Source organism: Podarcis melisellensis, assembly GCF_964234715.1.
Source record: "Podarcis melisellensis genome assembly, chromosome: 6".
Taxonomy (NCBI): domain Eukaryota; kingdom Metazoa; phylum Chordata; class Lepidosauria; order Squamata; family Lacertidae; genus Podarcis; species Podarcis melisellensis.
The window spans coordinates 26,776,316-26,788,598 of NC_138538.1; the positions used below are offsets into that span (position 1 = coordinate 26,776,316).

Consider the following 12,283-nt stretch of genomic DNA (forward strand, 5'->3'; position numbering starts at 1 on the left):
CGCCATTTCCCAAGACTGCCTGTAGTGTGTTGTGGGCACATAAAATGCCATTAAATGTCATTGCAATAAAATGGTCCAATCAGGCACTTTATCCACTCTTGTGATTGATGATGGTTTTATTATATAATTTGAAAACACAATTCCCAGCTATTAAACAATCATCACGGCCATTTCCATTTCTAGCGCTCTCCTTAACAGAGGACTCATAAGGCAACAGAAGAGAAAATACCACGATTTTGGAGCGAAAGCGGGAAAATCTTGTTATTTCTAGGTAATGGTCTTTTGTAATACCTAAACTGTGGCAGATCATGTGTTGCATAAGCCATAAACTGACTGCTACAAACGCCTGGCTCCTTATCACATCTATGACATTGCCATCAGAATTATTTTCAGTGTTAAGCATTTTGAGTAAGTTTCAATAACAGGTGCTAATCTTACCTTATCATCTAGCTGCTCAATTCTACAGCCACTGTGGCTGTGATCTCTATTAATAATATAAAGTTCCAACGTTAAGGATTAGCAATTAGCACTACACTATCATTAGTAGCATTCTGCAAGCGTGAGTGGTTAATTAAAAGGAAGCCTCGTCCAAGACCATTCAAACAAGCAACCGAAATCACCGATTCTACACAAAAGCATGCTTCTCCTCTCGACTTTCGCAAACAGCAAGATGATCACACCTCATTGCTATTTAACAAGCAGTTCATAAAAATGTTTCCAGTGTGATGTACTTCACACAAAACCCCAAACCACTTCCTTCAAGATCAAACCAATGGGGAGTAAAACAGAAGGGGGCAGGATAGGGGTGGGAGAAAGGGGCGTAGAAATTCCTGGGGACCCTTTATTATTGTTAAGAGATGGATGATGGAGTCAGGTGTGTTGAAACCCACACGTTTAAACTGGCAGGACAAAATGGGCCCATGTGCTGGAGGGAATATGGTAATAGCCCATGCACACTTCCAGAATTAAAACCACAAATGAAACACAGACAAAAAAACCAAAAAACTTGGGCCAATACTTCCAAGGCAGCTCAGACCTCAAGGGAGATGCTATTGGTACTGCCTGTGCGCCCCCATAATAAAGTACCTGGGTTGCAGAAATTGTTCTCAGCAAATATTCACTTTCATGCATCAGAATCCCAATCTTCCAAGAGGTGAAAGGGAGGCTCCCCCCACCTTAAAATGAAAAGGAGAAAGACCTCGCTGCACACACAGGCAAAGCTTGAGTTGGGTCCCTCTCTCTGGTCTCCAGCAAAGGGCGGCTACTACAAACCCGTCAAAGTCTTTACTGTACTTTTAAAAAAACATCAAAATGGCGGAATTCTCCCTCTTTTTATTCTGTTGAACAGACAGAGATCCCCTTTATTGGAAAGAGAGGCAAGGCATGAAATTACTCGAAGGAGAAAGTTTGTGAAAACGACCCCTTTTCTCTCCCTCCCTTACAAAATCATTGCCCACATCTCATCTCCCCTCCCCTCGCCCCCCCCTTTCTGCATAGCTTCATCCCAACTCTTTTATGTCGTATTTATGGGAGAGGGGCTTCAAATTATCATTCCCCGCGTGTAAAACATGGAAACTGCAATATGGAAAAAGCGCCCCAGAATTTTGCACAGCCCAATTTTGCAACAAACCCGGCCACTAAGTCTTGGGGTGCTTTTCCCCCTCTGTTCCCCCTCCCGCCTTCTCTCTCTCTGTCTCTGCCAATCTTGCAGATTCCCCCCCCCCCTTTAGTTTTAACTACATTGTTCCTTGCAAAAAGCAAATGCAACTGAAATGAATTCGCGGTCCCCACTCGAGTGGGGTGGTGGGAGGAAGAAGAAGGGGAGAAAATCAAAATGCTGGCATATCCACTTGCAAAAAAAATAAAAAATAGCAGGCAGGCACCACAATTTCGAATCGATGCATTGCATGCAAAGCGGAGCAAAAGGTCTGCAGAGCACGCGGCGGACCTTTACCGAGCTGCATTTTGATGATTTAAAGAGGTTTATAAATTACTTTCTTATCTGATTCCTTACCTACAATCATCAGCCTGTGGTCACTGAATGCTGAGCCTGCGGGAACCTCAGGCTGGCCGCGCCTGCGCGCACAGGGGGCGGGGCTGCCTTCCCTGCAGAAATGCACAGGGCGATGAAATTGACAAGCAAAGCATATTTAATATACAGAGAGAGAGAGAGAGAGAGAGAGAGAGAGAGAGAGAGAGAGAGAGGGAGAGAGAGGGAGAGTGGAGGGGGCGGGAGAGAAGGAGCCGAGCATTATCCACGCTGCAATCCCCATTTTCATAGAAATATAATATTAACCCAACTAGTAACTCGTCTTTTTCCCACCCTGTACAGCAAGCAGGCTTTCTATGCTGATGCGACCGTGCTGGGGAGGTTTTCCTCCGATGCACATCCACATCCCTCCCCCCTTCGCTGTATCTCAAATAAAATGAAAACACCGTTTTTCCTTTTTGAGTGTGTTTACGTGCTTGGGTTTTTTGTTTTGTTTTTTGAAGCATCCTGTCAACGCATCCAGATTTTAGTGTCATGCATGCACCAAATTATAGGTGTCTCTCTTTCTGCATTGGGGTCGGAGGGAGGCGAAGGGGTTTCTTTATTTATTTTAACTGCTGTATCTAAATGATCCTGGCTTGTCTTCTCTCCCTCCTTCTCCCCCCCCCCCCTCCTAACTGAGCTTCCCAATTCCACCCTCCCTGGGTTGAAGATGGCCAGCTCCTTACGCTGCGCAAACGTCGCCTGGTTCCTGGAGGATCCCGGTCCTTGGAAGTGCGCAAGGCACCCCCTCCTCCCCCGTTTTCAGGGCTCAGTCCCTCCGCTTTTTACCGCATCCAGCCCCTGCCTGCCGCCGCCACCCTACCAAAATCCGGCCCCCCGGATTGTGTTTTAAGGGCTCGTCCGCCCCGGTTGCATCGCAGGAGGAGGCGCATTCTGGAAACCTGTCGAGAGCGAGGGGGTGGGCTGATGTGGGAGGCGCGGAAGCAGCTAGATCCGTTTTCGAGGGCGCTGGTGTAAACGAGAGCGGAGAGAAACCCGTTCCATGGAGCCACGAGCCGGCTGCCCGCTCGGCAAGGAGGACCGTTTCCAGCACAGCAGAGAAATGCAGGGGCGTTTGGTTTTGGGTCCGTCCGCTGCGTCGGGCAGAGGCGGATTTAAGGGAGCGCGGCCGCACTACGCACGTCTCCGCCAACATGTATCGGATGAAAATAGGAACGTCAAACATTTCACTGATGAAAATAGGGACGCCCTATTTAACAAAAACAACAACAATTTTGCTGTTTACACCCTACCCATCTGACTGGGTTGCTCCAGCCACTCTGAGTGGCTTCCACAGATACAGTGATACCTCGGGTTACATACGCTTCAGGTTACATACACTTCAGGTTACAGACTCCACTAACCCAGAAATAGTACCTCGGGTTAAGAACTTTGCTTCAGGATGAGAACAGAAATCATGTTCTGGCGGCGCAGCGGCAGCGGTAGGCCCCATTAGCTAAAGTGGTGCTTCAGGTTAAGAACAGTTTCAGGTTAAGAACAGACTACCCGAACTAATTAAGTTCTTAACCCGAGGTACCACTCTATAATAAAACATTAAACATATATATAAAACTTCCCTATACAGGGCTGCCTTCTGATGGCTCGGAGATTGGATAAGTCCATACCCTCCAACATTTCTCCAATGAAAGCTGTGGGTTAAACCACAGAGCCTAGGACTTGCCAATCAGAAGGTCGGCTGTTCGAATCCCCGTGACGGGTGCTCGGTCCCTGCTCCCGCCAACCTAGCAGTTCAAAAGCACGTCAAAGTGCAAGTAGATAAATAGGCAGGAAGGTAAACGGCATTTCCGTGCGCTGCTCTGGTTCTCCAGAAGCGGCTTAGTCATGCTGGCCACATGACCCGGAAGCTGTACGTCGGCTCCCTCTGCCAGTAAAGCGAGATGAGCGCTGCAACCCCAGAGTCAGCCACGACTGGACCTAATGGTCAGGGGTCCCTTTACCTTTACTTTAAGGAAAAGCAGGAAATTCCAAGATCAAATCAGAAACCAGGATGGCTTCTCTCCCTGGAAAATAGGGACACTTGGAGGGTCTGTGGGCAGTACATCAGGGAACACCCCAACTATGGTTTAGAATGGAGTGGGAGAAACAATTGGTGCACCGATTTTGAGCGTCACACAGGCACCACTGAAACTTGAGACACCCTTGTATATGTAACACGTGTACACGTGTTGGCTGTGAAGATGAAGCTTGTATGGCGATCCTTTGTGAAAGGGTCCAGCCAGAAGCACCACTGTGCACACGCTATACCAGGGGTAGGCAACCTAAGTCCTGGGGGCCGGATCGGGCCCAATCACCTTCTCAATCTGGCCCATGGACGGTCCGGGAATCAGCGTGTTTTTACCTGAGAAGAATGTGTCCTCTTATTTAAAATGCATCTCTGGGTTATTTGTGTGGCATAGGAATTTGTTCATCCCCCCCCCAAAAAAATATAGTCCGGCCCACCACATGGTCTGAGGGACAGTGGACCGGCCTATGGCTGAAAAAGGTTGCTGACCCCTGCGCTATACCTTTAAAGCCTATTCCTAGCCCATTTTCCCTGCTCAGAGACGTCTGAGCCTTTTGGCTTGTTAAGGGTTGCTGGGATTCATAAATCTGTGAAGGGTAAACTACAGCACCCATAATTCTTTGAGGGAAAGAACATGATTCGAATTGGCTTTAAGGGATTAGTAGTTTGTTTTACAATATTTATATACCACTTGATTTACAAAAGGAATAAAACAATATAATTGTCAATTTAAAAAAGCAAAAAGAACAATTTAAAACATTCAAAAAATAATCGAAACCAACAATAAGCTAAACATTAGGTTAAAATATGGCAACGTTCTACATGTCTGGTATAGGCTGCTTCCAGACAATCTCTGTTTCTGAGGTTAGGATTCAATTACATGCCTGCAAATTAAGTTGGGCAATTAAAGTTGGTTTTGGAGGTCTTGCGCAACAAATCCGCTTCTCCAAAAGATTGGACTTTTTGCAAGGAACAGCTGACGTCATCTAATCTCTTTGCAAACAAAGCTCAATATATGGGTTATTCAGAAGCAACCAGCAAAATCCAATTTGGGGGAGGGGGGAACCAGGTTTGTTGTGTCAATGAACTGTAAATGTGCAGCCTGAATTTGCAGGTGTGTGACTGATTCCCACCCCAAAATAGTGACCGTCTAGAAGCACCTGCTCTGATACTCCAAAATGATGGAAAGAAGTGTGGGGGCACATTTGCAGGATGCAACATTGTTTAACCTTGTTGCAAGCAAGTCAGAATGAATGCTCAACAACAGGGTCGCCATTATGTCCTTCTTTTTCCAGGACGCGAATGCCATATTACACTCATGTAGGGATGGGGTGTCAATTTTGTTTTTTTCTCAGTTTCTCATTTTGGATTTAAATACTTTTTGGTAAATATTTTAAAACTATATTTAAATCCAATACAGTTGGATACATCAGCATTTTATTACAGATTTCTCCTATTATGCACATTTTGTATGCAATTCCCCCTGACATAATGTATTTTTGTATGTTATCCTCATATTTCACTCTAACATATAGAGCATGGGTAGGCAAACTAAGTCCCGGGGGCGGATCTGGCCCAATTGCCTTCTAAATCCAGCCCAAGGACGGTCTGGGAATCAGCGTGTTTTTACATGAGTAGAATGTGTGCTTTTATTTAAAATGCATATCTGGGTTATTTGTGGGGCATAGGAATTCATTCATTATTTTTTTCAAAATATAGTCCGGCCCCCCACAAGGTCTGAGGGACAGTGGACCGGCCCCCTAATGAAAAAGTTTGCTGACCCCTGATATAGAGAGCTGCATTGCAAAATTCAGAGAAATGTAAATTTGGAAGGATGTCTCTGTTCCAGTTCACGTATGGTTTCAGAAAGTGCAAATTAGAGGGGTTCACCTAAAATGTGAAATGAATCAAATCTCTCCCCTATCCCTATTAACCAGAAGGCAATTCTGAAAGCAGCAGGCCAGCTCTGGGGTTCACAAAGCAGACCATGGAAGGACACCAACACCTTGCCACCCTTCCAGCAATTGCTGCCTCAAGCAGTCACTTCATTCTGCCTAATGGTAGGGCCGGCATTGTGTAGCATCATCATCAGACTGTTAACCTTGTGTGTTTTCTCCGCGCTTCTACTTTTTTCCAAACTGCAGATACTCCAATTGTTGTTGCTGCTGAAAGTGTGGAACTGAAGTGCAAGCTCCCCTTAATAGCCTTCATACTATTCTTCCATTTTTATTTTTATTTTATTTTTAAAGAGGTGTGATTTTTATGCGTGCAGTGACCTGTTTGGGGACAAGAGTGGTGACCCTGTCGTCATGAATCTGTTTCACTGCACCTTCACTATTATTTTTCCAAGTGGCATAATTTTATCAACATGTTTTCATTTGTGCTAAAATATATCCTCACACAATATAGTCACACACAATAAAATATAGTCACACAATAGCACTAAAAGTGTTTTAGCCCAAATTTAAAACTGATATAAATAAGCATGCTGCCTTTTCCAGTCTCATCAGTTAGCATAATTTTAGCACCATGTTTATCCCCATATTCTGATTCTGATGTTCCTTAAACCCTTTAAAAAGCTTTAAGTCATAATGTAAAAATGATTAAATTAAAAGGGCACTTTGGCCAAAATGTTGTTTTTTTAAAAAAAGGTGTATTCAGCAAAATTGTTCGTTCCCTGCCCACATACAATACCAACACACATAAAAATGTGCATCTTGAGAGAAAATACTTTTGGAAATTCATATTTTCAAAAAAAAGAAAAAAGAAAAAAAAGGATTTAAATACTTTTAAGTAACTATTTTAAAACTGCATTTAAATCAAATTTTTAAACCTATATATCAGATTAATGTGGAATTATGAGTGAACATATGGGAAAGTGACATGGGCTGAGAATACAGTGATTTATCCATCTCTTTCTAAAACACACTCACACACAGCAGCAACAGCAAATAACCTTTAGGGCGCCAAATTTTGGCCTCACACAGGGCACCTTATTATGAAAGATTACCAAAGTCCACCCCTGCCTAAAATTGTCTGTTATTCAGGATAAATAGATTAACCGGAAGACAGCCAGTTTGCTAATCTTGAGTGATTTTTGTTGTTGTTACACCTTCAAAAGAACAGCAGTCCCTATTTCTGATTTTTTGAGAGTCTCTTCTCTCCTTCCCCACCCCTGGATTTTTCAGCTTTAAATGTATGTATGTGTGCATGTAGAGTTTTAGCTGTCCCAGTTTCCATAACGACACAATATACTTGTTCTTCAGGACTGCAGTGTCAATTTTTAATCATATCACATTATTTTGGAATTTGATTGCATTGGTGTGGAACTTGGGTTGCTATAACAACTGTGCAGTTAAATATATATATACAAAATTCTACGTTGTGGTAACATAGACCTAACACCTAGATAGGTAACAGGTTTTGTGTTTATTTAAATTTGCAGTCTGCTTCATCCCCCAAGGCTTCAGGCAGGTGACTCTTCACAAACTCATAAATGCCTGTATTTTATTTTTAAACATATACAAAACTAAAATGGAGGGAAGAGAGCAATCACAGTCATCACCCTTTTTAAAATAAAATAAAATTTTATTCACTTTCTTTTCTATCATTACATACATCTCATATCAATAACATATATATTACACCTCTTCACCCCTTCCCTCCCAGGCTTCCCTCAGCTTCTTATTACATACTGCTGTTTTTAAAAATCCACTATATCATCCACTATATCATGATTTTAAATGTTTTATGTTAATAAAGATGTGAGTGTTTATTTAAATCCTGCCATCAAGTCAATGTTCTTTCTTTGTTTCTGCAAATATATTATAAAAGGTTCCAACTCTTTTTCAAAGTCACTGTTGTGCTTTTCCTGTAGTCTATCCGTCAGTTTTGCTAGTTCTGCATAATTCATCAATTTCTCTTGCCGTTGTTCTTTTGTTGGAATTTCTCCAGTCTTCCAGTTTTGTGCTATCAGAATTCTCACCACTGTAGTAACATACATAAAGAATGTCCTTTTATCTTTCAGCAGATCTTGACCTAAAATACCTAACAGGAAGGCTTCTGGTTGTTTAACAAATGTCATTTTCAACATTTTCTTCAATTCATTGTGTATCATTTCCCAATATATTTTTACATTTTTACAATCCCACCCCATATGAGAAAAAGTACCTTCAGCCTCACACCTCCAACACTCCTTCTTTTCATTTTTATACATTTTTGCTAATTTGACTGGTGACATATACTATCTATAAATCATCTTCATGTAATTCTCTCTCAGCAATATACAGTCCTTAAATTTCAAATTTACTTTCCATAGTTTTGTCCAGTCTTCAAATTGTCTATTGTGGCCTATATCTTGTGCCCATTTTATCATCACCGACTTTACTTCTTTGTCTTTAGTTTCCCATTCCAAAAGCATATTGTATGCTTTTTTAATAATTTAGAATTTTCTTCTATCACTTCCTCTTGGAATTTGGAAACCGAATATGAAAAACCTTTCTTATTATCCTCTTTGAAAATATCCTTTAGCTGTCTATGGTGCAACCAACTTTGAAGATGTTCTTTTATTTCTTCATATTCTTTCAGTTTTAGTTTTCCCTCCTGTTCTACCAATAATTCTCTATATGTTGGCCATTCTCCCTTTCCCCCCAATGTTTTAAGTGACAATGCCTCAATAGGTGATAGCCACCAAGGTGTCTTATATTCTAGTAATTCTTTATATTTTCCCCCAAACTTTGAACAATGATCTCCTTATTATGTGATTGTAGAACCCTTTATGTATTTTTGCCTTTCCATACCATAGATAAGCATGCCATCCAAACCTGTTGTCATGTCCTTCCAGTTCTGTTATTTCCTCCTTATCTAACTACAGGCATCACCCATGAGCAACTTGGAGGAAAAGCTATGGGAAAAGTGTTCCTCCTCTTCCTCCTTATCAGCCCTCCTCTGTGCAGGCTCAGCCACTCAAAGTCAGCTCAAAAGCAAAGATGTCTTGAAATGCTTCTAGAAGGTGCAGATGGTTCAGCTTTGGTGAATCTTCAGGAAGAGGGAACCTAGGATTCCTGCCTATTCAAGTGGCAAATTATGATGCAGAACAGCGCTAGGCAACCTAAGGCTGGGGGGGGGGGCGGATCTGGCCCAATTGCCTTCTAAATCTGGCCCGCAGACAATCCGGGAACCAGTGTGTTTTTACATGAGTAGAATGTGTCCTTTTATTTAAAATGCCTCTCTGGGTTATTTGTGGGGCATAGGAATTTGTTCATCCCCCCCCTCCAAATTACAGTGGTACCTCGGGTTACATACGCTTCAAGTTACAAACGCTTCAGGTTACAGACTCCGCTAACCCAGAAATAGTACCTTGGGTTAAGAACTTTGCTTCAGGATGAGAACAGAAATCACTCGGTGGCAGCAGCGGGAGGCCCCATTAGCTAAAATGGTGTTTCAGGTTAAGAACAGTTTCAAGTTAAGAACGGACCTCCGGAACGAATTAAGTACATAACCAGAGGTACCACTATATAGTTTTCCCCACCACATGGTCTGAGGGACGGTGGACTGGCCCACAGCTGAAAAAGGTTGCTGACCCCTGGTGCAGAAGGACTCCAGTTCTATATCTAATACCTCAAAGATCGCCTCTCTCTATATGAACGCACCTGGACCGCTGGAGTGGGTCTCCACCCCCCACTGCTACATAACATGGAGGTTCCCCAGCCATAACCGATACTTGCTTATACAGCAATCATTACTCAGGGTTAGAATAATAGAATTATAGAGCTGGAAGGGACCACAACGGTCATCTATTCCAACTCCTGCAATGTGGGAATCTTTTGTCCTACTTGGGGCTATAACCAATGTTAGTCCTACTCAGAGTAGACCGATTGAAATTCATTGACATGGACTAACTTAGGTTCATTCATTTCTTTTCTTTTTAATTTTTTTTTGACAAAGTAATCATCATAAATAAATAAGAATCAAAATGTGCACCCCACCACCGAGACCATTCCATTATAACTATCCAACCTCCCAAAATTTCAATACCTCTTGCAATGGTTTGACCCCTTTCCATTTTAACGGTACAAATTCTACAAACACCCTCCATATCTCCTCAAAATAATTTCTCCTGCATGTTCCCTGTGTTACCTTAATGGTGCATATTGTTGTTGTTGTTTAGTTGTGTCTGACTCTTCATGACCCCATGGGCCAGAGCACGCCAGGCACTCCTGTCTTCCACTGCCTCCCACAGTTTGGTCAAACTCATGTTCGTAGCTTCGAGAACACTGTCCAACCATCTCGTCCTCTGTCTTCTCCTTCTCCTTGTGCCCTCCATCCTCCCCAACATCAGGGTCTTTTCCAGGGAGCCTTCTCTTCTCATGAGGTGGCCAAAGTACTGGAGCCTCAGCTTCACGATCTGTCCTTCCAATGAGCACTGAGGGCTGATTTCCTTAAGAATAGATAGGTTTGATCTTCTTGCAGTCCATGGGACTCTCAAGAGTCTCCTCCAGCACCATCCCGCACCTCTTTATACCATTCTTCCATTTTATATTCTGCTTGCCCCTTCCACTTCCTAGCTATAATAATTCATGCAGCTGTCATTAAATTTGTGAGCAAGTCCTTCATAGCCTGTGAACCTCCACCCCATCATAAATTGATAATAATGCTACCTCTGGACTTTTGGTCAGCTTTAACCCAGTGATTTCTGTTATCTCCTTAAACGCCCATTGCCATTTTTATTTTTTTTACATATTTACACCCCTACTACATGTGAACATAATTCCATTTCCTGGCATTCCCTCCAACATAACACCGAATATTCCTTGTTAGGTTCATTCATTTCAAAGGGAACACTACTCCAAAAAAAATGTAGTTGGATACAACCCTCAGCACTTAAAGTTTGCTATCAATATGAGATGGCTTACTGCAGGAATGAGGCAGCTCAGGGGCCAAATGTGGCCCTCCAGGCCTCTCTATCTGGCCCATGGAACTCTTTATTTTTTATTTTATTTATTAAGTTCCTGTACCACCCTTTATCCACAAATTACAGGGTGGCTTATAGTATAAAAACGCAGAATACATAACAAAATAACAAAAACAAGCCAATAAAAATAATATTCCCTCAGGGACCACACCTCTCACTCACCATGCTTCACACCTTAAACATTTGTACTGGACTGGAATGAGCCCTTGAACTCTTACAATGCCTTTTCCTTGTCTGGATGGATGTAGAAAGGATTCTAGGTAGGTAGACTATGGTATGAAGGTAAAAACTACAATAATCACTCCACTCACCTTTGCTACCTGCCCTGTCTGTCACTGTGGCCTATGACCCTCAGAAAGTAGCCCACAAGGAAATGCAGCTCTCAGGCTCGGAAAGATTCCTCACGCCCAACATATACAGTGAGGGGGGAAAGTACTATATTTGATCCCCTGCTAAATTTGCCTGTTTGCCCTCTGACGAAGAAATGACCAGTCCATAATTTAAATGGTAGGTAGCTGTGAGAGACAGAATAACCACACCTCACATTATATTTCTATGCTATCAGTGACATCCTCTAGATGTCAGGCTAACCATCTTGCTCACTGAATTTTGTGGGAACGTGGATCTTTCTTGCTGTCACTGCTCATTGCTTTGTTTTAACTGCTGTTTTATATTGAATCTTGTCCACTGCTTCATTTTTTATTGTTGCCATTTGTTATCTAAGATTATCCACCTTCGTTTCTAGCAGTTTCCAGAGCAGTTAGGTCTGTTCATCAGTTGCAGCAGAAGAGCAAAGAGACTAGTGGTGCCTTAAAGACTAATACAGTTATTAGAATACTAAAACAGTATACAGTACACTTCTTTGGATGTGGGAAGTATTGTTCTGAGTCACAGAAGTCTCTCTCTCTCTCTCTCTCTCTCTCTCTCTCTCTCTCTCTCTCTCTCTCTCTCTCTCTCTCACACACACACACACACACACAATCAATTACTTACCAGGGATTATGAACCAGTGAGGTCAGAGAGAAAGAAAATGTTTTCTCTCTGGCCTCACTGTTTATAATCCCTCTTTCAACAATTTGTGTGTGTGCATACTTACACCCAAGCGCTTGTTATACAAAAATCAACTTATCCAAACACACAAAATGAGTATCCAAATCTTGATATACACACCACAGATTCAGATATCCAAACAGCCAGACCTGCTTCTAGTACTGTAAGCAAATAAGCAGCCTAAAACAAGGTTTACTTTTTTGTG

At 42.4% G+C, this 12,283-nt stretch overlaps 1 protein-coding gene across 4 annotated transcripts in view; it reads right to left on the reverse strand.

Moving 5' to 3' along the window:
- L3MBTL1 (L3MBTL histone methyl-lysine binding protein 1) overlaps positions 1–3,154 on the reverse strand; it is a 43,610-nt gene extending 40,456 nt beyond the window's left edge. Inside the window, exons 1-3 of one of the 4 annotated variants that reach the window (XM_081916781.1) lie at positions 2,719–3,154; positions 2,015–2,106; positions 439–484 (exon numbers count right to left, since the gene is read on the reverse strand). In XM_081916781.1, the coding sequence (XP_081772907.1) occupies positions 439–446 (8 nt within the window). In that variant the 5' untranslated portion in view covers positions 447–484; positions 2,015–2,106; positions 2,719–3,154. Of the gene's footprint in view, positions 1–438; positions 485–1,086; positions 1,216–2,014; positions 2,107–2,718 lie in introns of those variants that run through there. The other 3 variants (XM_081916777.1, XM_081916778.1, XM_081916779.1) reach the window with 3 other exon arrangements.
- Positions 3,155–12,283: the final 9,129 nt, after the last annotated feature.